Below are 9,531 nucleotides of genomic sequence, written 5' to 3'. Positions count from 1 at the left end.
AGACCCGCGCTCGTCCGTGTAACCAGAACCGCGCGGCCGTAGCTCATCCATGTCGGCGGTTTACTAATGATCCAGAACGGCCCGGTTCCGAGTGATATGATGTCCGGCTCTGGGTGAGCGAGCGGACTTCAAAGGCGGCCTGAAAATTCCGTTCCGCACTGCGAACGTTCTCTGATGGAACCCTGGTCTCCTGCCTCCATGCACAGAGGTTGCGATTGATAGGAAGCTTGTATCGGTTGATGCATGCTCGCGTACCGTACATCGACGTATCACGTGATTATTTCTTCCTGATTCACGGGTGGCTTTGTTGACGTCATAGGAGCATTGAGATGCGGTGCATGGCCTCGCTTCTGATCTGTAAGCTACACAAGAATCGAATCAGTTGCATGCGAAATCCCACGCTGTTTCAGTCCCTTTTTTATGAAAGCTGATGCCGACAAGCAAAGCCTGTCCGACTTATGGCAATCATCTATGGCAATGTCTTGTAATGATGTCACAGGGAAGCGAACTCGACGACCATTGTAAATGATCGGGAATTAGTTAGGAGTTAAAGTGGACACAGCGTTCAAACACGAAAGTGCGGTCAAAGTCGGGCAACAAACGATGGATTTGTCCATGGCCAGGGGCGGCGCCCCGGACTTAAAGTTAGGAAGGGGGCGGGCGGCGCCACGGACTTTAAGTTAGGAAGGGGGTGGGCGGCACCACAAACTTTAAGTTAGGAAGGGGGTGGGCGGCGCCATGGACTTAAGGCTGGGAGGGGGCAAGGTTCTCCAGGGGCCTCCTGAACAAAATGGGGCCTTCTCACTGGAGGCCTCCTGAGTGGTGTCGTATTCAGGGGGAAGGAGCACCGAGTGCATGTCTCCGTACCGAATTCTCACTTGTGTCGTATCAAATAAATGCGTATCGACAGTTCACAAATCCAGAAAGGGACTTCCTGATTATCCAGCCAACGGTCTTGCTGCCATGATACAGGGCCTTCTGTCCCTGAAAATGTCCTCCTGATGCAAAGAGAGGCCTCCTGATCAAGGAAAGGACGCTTCCAATTCACGAGATGGCCTCCAAATCTTGCTAAGGGGCTATCACAAAACCAGTCAACCTCATCCGAACCGCGACCGTCTGATGCATGAAGTAGGCATCCTGTCCCAGAAATGGGCCTCCTGAACACAGAGGGTGCTTCCTAAACCAGAACAGGGGCCTCCTTAACCAAGCATGGGGCGTGCTGATCTGGAGATTAGGCTACCTTATTCATAACGCCCTGTGCAACTAACTGTGCATGCTATGCCTTTGCACATCACACCAGCGGCGTAGTTTCGCGAAATGGGTTAAGGGGAATGGGCCGAAGAGGTAAATTTAACGACGCTTACCCCAATAATTCGCCAACGAAAGGATTCCCCCTGATTTTGGCCACTCTCTTCCAAAAGGTTGGGTGGGAGACATAATGGGAGGTAATTGTACCTTACCTTATTAAGAGATAAGCGTAAAGCCAGACAACCTAGTAGAGGGTTCCGGGTAATACGTGCATGATATATCAAAAGCTCCTCGGGTCTGTCTGACAGCGTCAGCCAGGGGACATGACCTCCGCTGTCTTCGTGAGTGCGGTCTGCTGGCTTCGAGAGCGGTGCCTGCTGCGTGGCTTAGTACACTTAATTTTATAATAGCACCAAAGCAGCAAGAAACAACACCGGCCTGCTAGCGCGTGTAAGTCGTGTCAGCACGGCGGGAGACAACTGGAGTTGTGTGAAAGAGACCTGCGATTTGGCAGAGACGGGCTGGTCGAATGGTCACCACGGTTTTGAATTTGTTAACAGATTAGGGCAAGTATTCACGCGACGTGATCTACACAGAGCATGGCAGGCGTTTTTAGGTCCACACCACACGCATGGCCAGCGAGGTGTCTGTCGGAGGGCGTTCAGTCAACTTTCACACTCATCTCGAATGTTCTCCGTGTGAGCCTGGAACGTTCGGGCGCGAGCGCATTGTTTTCCGAAAACTCAGTGTAGTCTCTAAAACGGTATAAGAATATCACTGATTTGTGGCGTGTTGGCAGGACCATGCCGGAAAATGTACCGAATTGGGAACAAATTGGTTCAAAATTTTGATCTCCAGCTTGCCGTAGGATCCAAATTTAGTCCGAAAAAAGACGCGGTAGAACACACTACGTCGAATGAGGCTTAATTGACAAGAAAGCATTGATAGTGAGCTCAAAAAACAGTTCAAAAACCAAAGTTTTGGGGATTTTTTGCTTTTATTCGGTGGCTTGGGGGTCTCGTGTCAGAAACCATTTGGTTCAAATCTAAAGCTAAAAAGTTTTGCCAAATCTACTTTTGTGGAATTTAGTTTTTATGGCAGTATATTAACGGTCCACGACACTTCAAGCGCGTGGGCTTTGACCCTCAAAATAAATGCCTCCCTGAAACATGATGTACCGATCAGCTGACTAGTCTGGGGTGCTCTGTGGTCCTCTAAAGATAACTTAATGATAAGTTCAATGCACCAAAATGCATCAGAAGGGATACAAACGTATCTTTAGTGGTGCATTTTGGTCAAGCGGTTTTTTGGCTATAAATCTTTAACTATCAACCGCAGAGGGGGTGGGCTCGAGTTAAGAGGAGGCCAATGAATGCAGCTGTCGTGTCCAAGCCCAACATAGCCAAATTTAGGAGATTTTGAACGACAAGGAGATGTTTTGTGAGGGATCATTCTAAACCAGGTAGTGTTTTTTACTTTTCCGTTGTGGATAATTTGGTGTCAAAAGATTCTGATGATGATGAAGTCGCTACTTTTTCAGGAGAATGGAGATATAGTTAGGTTGATATTTCGGCAACATGCCGTCATCGAAACAATAGCAGAGGTCACTCATAGCATAAGTCACTGTTGTTGTTTCGATAAAGGCTTGCTGCCGAAGTATCAACCTAGCTATATCTCCATTCTCCTGGTTTTTCCAACGAATAAGGCTAATACTACTGTCTTATCTATGTGAATAATGTTCCTCGCTAATGCATTGACCTTAAAAAGACTTGTATAGGTCAATGCACTAATGCACTGAGCAGCTTACGCAAGTTGGGGTATTTAGAAAGCACGTTGAGCCCAGCGAGTTTGATTTTTAATATTTGAAAATGTTCTTTTTTGACAAGCTGCTCACAGGGTGTGACGCGTACAGCATGCCAATGCAAGTTGTGACTTTAATGAGCTATGACAAATGAACACGGCATTTGCGCTGTGCTCTTACTAGTGGGTCCGGTTTGCTTCATTACGAAACAGAATAAAAGAGTATAGGGAGAAGATTACAAAAACAGTGCAATCGAAGAAATCGCAGCATAGGGGCGCCACGGTGACGAAAAGAAGATTTTCCAAAAACAAATTATCGTTGGGTTTTCCAAGGGCTTGTTTCAAGGTCAACAGATGGGCACATTTTCCTTTTCTTTCAACTCACCACATCGATAATGCAAGCAATAGAAAAGGGACAAAAAAACCCCCTCCGAAGACGTTTGGTAATACCAATATACTTTTCTAGTCCGACCAACATCGCTACATCATTGACCTATAAAGGTCAATGCGCTACATACGCTCTCAAAATGATGCTAAGAAATTACTGACATTTAGTCGCAACTTGCCAGGCGTTTGTCCCGCGTCCTTGGTGGGAATCAGTGGGAGCGGCGTGGCAACGGGCGGTATTTTACACATTTGCCGGCAGAGTGTGGGAGAGTAGATTGCCGTCCCCGTGCAGGGTAGGCCACTTTGAAGAAGGTAAGAGGCATGGCGCTCACTCAAAAGACGGCCAACAAGATATTTGGAGGATGGCAGAAGGTGTTCTCCCACAAGAGCGCGGAGCTGAAGTGTGAAATGAACGTTGGCGTGTTTTTGCCGGCGCAGAGTGAGGTCGGGAAATGTCCTGTAATTTACTGGCTCTCTGGCCTGACTTGCACAGAGCAGAATTTTGTTACTAAGGCAGGTGCTCAGAGATATGCTGCAGAGAAGGGTGTTATTTTGGTGGCTCCTGATACAAGTCCACGGGGATGCAACATTGAAGGCGAAGATGAGTCTTGGGACTTCGGAACAGGCGCAGGATTTTATGTTGACGCAACTGAAGGAAAATGGAAGGAGAATTATCGCATGTTCTCATATGTCACCAAGGAACTGCGGCAGCTCGTCAATGAAAACTTCCCAACAAATGGGAAGCAGAGCGTCATGGGTCACAGTATGGGTGGGCATGGAGCGTTGATTTGCGCCCTGAAGAACCCTGGCATGTACTCGTTTGTGTCAGCCTTCTCTCCCATCTGCAATCCCAGCCAGTGTCCATGGGGGCAGAAGGCATTTGGTGGATACCTGGGAGAGGACAGAAAGCTCTGGCACGATTATGATGCAACTGAGCTGGTGAAAGACTATGCTGGACCGCCACTGGAGATCCTGATTGATCAGGGCTCAGAAGATGGATTCCTGAAGGATGGGCAGCTCTTGCCCGACAATCTGGTAGCCGCATGCGCCAAGGCCAAAGTGCCGGTTGTGTACCGCCTGCAGCCAGGCTATGACCACAGCTATTACTTCATTGGATCCTTCATTGGAGATCATATTGCAGAGCATGCAAAGGCTCTGCAGTGAGGTGCCATGAAAACAACCATGTCACATTGCTGTTTCATGCCCTAAGGGCTTTTGAGCTATGTTAGCCAGTGCTTGTCAGAGGGAATGTGTTTGGGGCGCTGTACCTGGGGGTTGTTGATATACTAACTGTGATGTGGCACATCACACAGCAGGAGGAATTGTATTCTGATGCTTCTAATAAACTGGGTGGAATACCAATTTTATGATCCGAGCAATGGCTACAATGAGAGAGCAATGAAATATCTCAACTTTCTGGTCTGCAACTGCCTGTAGCAACCAAGTTATTGAACAACAGGCAGCCAGGTTCAAAGATGGTATCCTGCATGATGTACAATATTTGGTTTTCCATTGTCTTTTGGAGGTTATTGATTTCATCCATGTGTTTTTTTTTTAAACATGTCCCCAATATCACTGATATATGTGCACAAACCAAAAATTATCATGCATTACAGCATTTATTTTCTGATCAGGAAGCAGCAATGAACATGCTAATACATGATCACTGCTGGGCATTGCCTTACCAGCTTATTTTCTGAATGAAGTGTACACACTAGATCAAGTCACCCTTATCAAAGGCTAAGCCGCTTTGGCTACTGAGCACCATCTGTTTGAAGTGTGCCCCAATCTCCAGTCACAGCAGTGAAACATGAATGAATTGTGACTGTCTCTGGCCAGGGAAGTGTTTTGGATGACTTTAGAGGCACCTGCTTATGCCTGATGGGTCTCTGTGTATGACCATTTGCTGCCATTTAGTGTCCATTTATTTTCCCTGCTGTGTCAGCAGTGCCAGCTGCTGTCCATGTCAATGTTGCCGACTGCTGCCCATGTAAGCGGTGCCGGCCGCTGCCCATGCCAGCAGTGCTAGCCATTGTTCATGGCAGCGGTGCCAGGTGCTGCCCATGTCAGCCAGCAGCGACGTGCGCGTACTCAAGCCGGGCGTGGGCATCCAATAGCCAAGGAAGTACACCGCCGGGCGGCTGTCCGCCGAAGGCTGCCCCACCGGAGCACCGGCCCCGATGATGGCGCACGGGCACACCGGACTCGAGCGGCCGGTGCTGGGCACGCTGCTCAGGTACGACCCCCCCCCCCCCCACGGGCTCGGAGACCAGAATGGAATGAAAGGGGCTTAAAGATCGGAGCAACGCGACAATGTTTTGGTCGCTTGATTGACGAAATACTATGCTTAAGTGCACGGACGCAGCCTTCGTTTCTATCCTAGCGTAAAAGGAACTGGCGGCCCACACAACAGCCGATGTTTAAAGTGCCCGACAGGGTCCTCGTCTTAATGCACCTGGTTGGTGTCCTCTTCCGCCCGAGTTGCCTCCCAGCCCCCGCAAGACACGCCACAATATGTTTGATGGCGATCTAATTCCTGCAACGCCACCTCCCTGCTCAATGTTCTGGTTAGGGAAGTCTCAGACTTCGCTACCAACCCCGTTGTACCATAATAATCTGACAAGGAGTGGGGAGCGTTTGCCATGACATGCGCCAGCGGGCTTACGAATCATAAACAACGTACATTATAAACACGCGGGCCTCTTTCGAAGCGGGGCGTTACCCGTGTTACAGACCTGGCCATCTGATGGACCTAGTGGCGTGCTTGAGTGACTGCTCCGGGACAAAACGCACCCCACACTCAAATTACTGCGTATATTCCGCACAGCCAGTCCCAACGACACAGTGTAAGCCGTCGGCACACGACACAACGGACGGTCATCGCGTGGCGGACGCGGGACCCGACAGCCACATCAGAGGGACTCTGAGGAGAGAAGGATCCGGCAGACATGTCAGAGCACACTGCGATACACCTCCGAAACTCGCCGCCGACACGGAATGCATCCCCCTGGCCGGGGTTACACGACGCTCGCAGTAGCACGCCACGCGCGCGCCATCTGCTCCGGCGCAGACCACAGGCCTACGCCACCACCACCATCTCCACGTCAAGGCTAGCATGGATCGGCCCGCTCCAGCGACGTCACGTGACCTCAGCACACCGCAACAGCGCACCTCTGAGGGGATCACCGGGGTCACCGGGGTCACGGGCCAGTGGCGTCAGGTCCGGCGGCACCACACGCGGCCACGTCAGGTCAGGTAGCGCCAGGTGACATACATGACTACGAGCGTGGCGAGCATGCCACCAAACAGCACGAACTTGTCCTGGTAGGCGCGCCGTTCTATGAGCCGCATCACTGTGTTGGACATGCCGAGCGTGTTAGCCAGGTCAAGCATGCGGCGGCGGGCGCCCTTCAGCACGCCCCGCTGGTCCCGCAGGTTCGACAGCGCCGAGTTGCCGATGTTCAGCAGATCGTCCAAGCCGCGGTGTGAGTTCTGCCGGCGCGGGACACACCGCCGGTTAGGGACACACCGCTGGGTCGAGGTGCGCGCTGCCCAGCACATTACAGGCTATTCGGACAACTACCGACAATAATTACGAAACGAACACAGTGTGTGGCGACTGACTATTTATAATTTGAATCGCACAAACGGGACTATTACGATGCGCACATGCATGCGCACAGGTCGACAACTTTCAGTGAAAATGACCAACCTCATAGGAAATCATCCCTACAGTTCCATAAACTGCCACATACCTGCAACCCTCTCTTTCCTTCACCTTGTGGTACTGAAGGCACACATCGCCTCCATATGCAGCTAGTGTGAGTCGGCACAGTTACGGCTGCTTTTAGCAGCGCTATTGCGCATTCGGCGCCCTGTTTCACACTGCCCTGTAGGCAAGGTGGGGGGACAGGAGTGCCGGGCGCGTGCCAGCCGCCCACCTGGAGCCGGTCGTTCATCTGGAGTGCCGCGTCGATGGCGATACTCGTGTCGCTCTGGTCGTTGGTGGTGAAGCGCTGCGATAGCAGCTGCTCACGCTCCAACCGCTCGCGGTCCCGCGCCATACGGCGCTGCTGCAGCGCCCGCAGCGCTGACTGGCGGGCGAGAAACGAACTTAAGTTTCCCAGTCAGCCGCCCGCAACCGTGGCGCTGGTGAGGACAAGGATCAGGATGGAGTGCGCAACAGAATGCAAGGCCGGAGATTTTGAGATGTAGTGATGGAGAAAAACAGTTTGGGGAAACTTGACCACCAACCAACAGATGAAAGAAAATAACAATTGTACTGCTTAACCTCTTTCAGTTGCCACATCAGTTATTTTTTATTCTGACCACCTCATAAACACAGTGAAGTGGCATAGTTAAAAGTTAGAATGTTTGGAGGTTAACTAGTAACTGAGTTTTAAGGGTGTGTCAACTGTGTTTTAAGGCTTGTTTATTTCAGATGACAATGAAATTACACTTCAGATAATGTAACCAAGCCCTTGCATCAAACTGAAGACCCAAAATTGTTTAATCCATAACCTACAAAACACAGAACAGAAAAACATGAATGTTCATGTCATGCATGGTAAAGCTGTATCATCCACTACAATTTATGAGAAACACATACCTGAAGATGCTGGACATCATACTTCAACTGGTTTACACGTTGTTTGGCACTGTTTCGCCTCTGCACTGGCTCCTTGTCAGCCAAAATGTCCAGTCGCTTACAATTGCTGAAAGATAAGGTGCCTCTGCAATCAAGTGCCAGTGCAACATCTTTGGACAGCAGGTCTTCTTTTGATTTTCTATTTGCTATTAGAAACATTTGTCATCAGCGAACCAATTTAAATTAAATATTCTAAAGCTGTGAAACCAGAAATCAGCACCCAGTAGTTCTAAACTTAAGAGGATGTATGATAGACTTAAGTCCTTCAGTAAAATCATTCTTGGGCCTGAATGGCATGGAAGGTCAGCTGTTTATGTGCCATGCATGCTCAGTCCAGCCTGCAGCAAGCAAATAGCACTGTATACATCCAAACACTTGAACCTTGTCTTAATTTTGCCACAGGCAAAATCAAAATATCCATTGAACCAGAAAAGCCTGTCTTGCATGACCAGTTCAAGACCAGTATGACAAGCTGTGGTTGACAATTCATACAACCAGGCCAATGCAAGCTACAAACTTTTCTGAGTCCAGACAATGACTGTCAATACTTTCCACTGCATGTGCCATTATCATGCACATACATAAACCTCATCTCCAAGAAATGAAAACAGTCACATCCATACCTAATGATGTTCTCAATGGCCAGATTAAATTCTCTCTCTTGTCCTTCTGCTTCGGAAGCTGATGCTCTTTCTAACAATGCAAACCCATCTTGCATCTGATGAACCAGACCATTTGTCTGGTGGTAAAGTGCCTCCATCCTTCTTCTGGAGCTGTCTGATGACTAGCCAGGCTTAACAGAACATAAGACAAGACAAGACAAAACTTCTGGAAGTTTCTGCAACAAAAGACATTCAACATCAATGAAAAGGTAATGAGTACAGCACTACACTGAAGTCAAAGACCATTAGAAGCATCAAAGGCCCAAGGGGCTGTACAAAGGCCCCACACAAACTACATAGTTAGACACTGATACCGCCACACCAACTACCATATGGTAAAGTAGAAGCAAACATGCATCGCGTTAATGAGCTTGATAAAGCACAAAAGTTACCTTCACTTTCACGGAGGCCCATCACAACAATGCATATCTGATAACACCCAATTACATTCTAGTTTACTCTGAGTGGGAGCAAACCCTTGAACACCCTCAGCACGACTGCAACTCTTGCGGACCCTCAGTTTATTCTGAGTGAGAGCAAACCATTGAACACCCTCAGCACGACTGCAACTCTTGCGGACCCTCAGTTTATTCTGAGTGGGAGCAAACCCTTGAACACCCTCAGCACGACTGCGACTCCTGCGGACCCTTCGGCCTTGGACCCTTCGTACTTTGTACGCGGACCGCCGATCAACAGCACACCAACCTGCACTCAGTCGCTTGAACTTGAAGTGAACAGCAGGCAAAGCGAAGGCCTACTGCTACGTGTAGAGTACAAATATAACGC

At 49.4% G+C, this 9,531-nt stretch overlaps 2 protein-coding genes across 5 annotated transcripts; one reads left to right on the top strand and one right to left on the bottom strand.

The window, feature by feature from the left end:
• The first annotated feature begins 3,701 nt into the window (after positions 1-3,701).
• Positions 3,702-4,797, top strand: LOC119102536 (S-formylglutathione hydrolase). Its single transcript, XM_037225920.1, has one exon. The coding sequence runs from the start codon at positions 3,757-3,759 to the stop codon at positions 4,597-4,599; it is 843 nt and encodes a 280-aa protein (XP_037081815.1). The 5' UTR covers positions 3,702-3,756; the 3' UTR covers positions 4,600-4,797.
• Positions 4,798-6,234: 1,437 nt separating this feature from the next.
• LOC119102538 (Golgi SNAP receptor complex member 2) lies at positions 6,235-9,515 on the bottom strand. 4 transcript variants are annotated; one of them, XM_037225924.1, is made up of 5 exons: positions 9,451-9,515; positions 8,707-8,921; positions 8,045-8,150; positions 7,377-7,529; positions 6,235-6,927 (listed from the first exon to the last, which is right to left on the bottom strand). In XM_037225924.1, exons 2-5 carry the CDS (start codon positions 8,841-8,843, stop codon positions 6,682-6,684), a joined length of 642 nt encoding a protein of 213 aa, XP_037081819.1. In that variant the 5' UTR covers positions 8,844-8,921; positions 9,451-9,515; the 3' UTR covers positions 6,235-6,681. The 4 variants fall into 4 exon arrangements, with proteins under 4 accessions (XP_037081819.1, XP_037081817.1, XP_037081820.1 ...); XM_037225922.1 differs by having other exon boundaries at positions 9,416-9,484; XM_037225925.1 differs by lacking the exon at positions 9,451-9,515 and adding an exon at positions 9,288-9,399.
• Between the last annotated feature and the right edge of the window lie 16 nt (positions 9,516-9,531).

Source organism: Pollicipes pollicipes, unplaced genomic scaffold, assembly GCF_011947565.3.
Source record: "Pollicipes pollicipes isolate AB1234 unplaced genomic scaffold, Ppol_2.1 Scaffold_5724;HRSCAF=6776_pilon_pilon_pilon, whole genome shotgun sequence".
NCBI classification, from domain to species: domain Eukaryota; kingdom Metazoa; phylum Arthropoda; class Thecostraca; order Pollicipedomorpha; family Pollicipedidae; genus Pollicipes; species Pollicipes pollicipes.
Note: the sequence above shows the minus strand (reverse complement) of the source record. Positions and strands in the feature narration are given on the sequence as shown.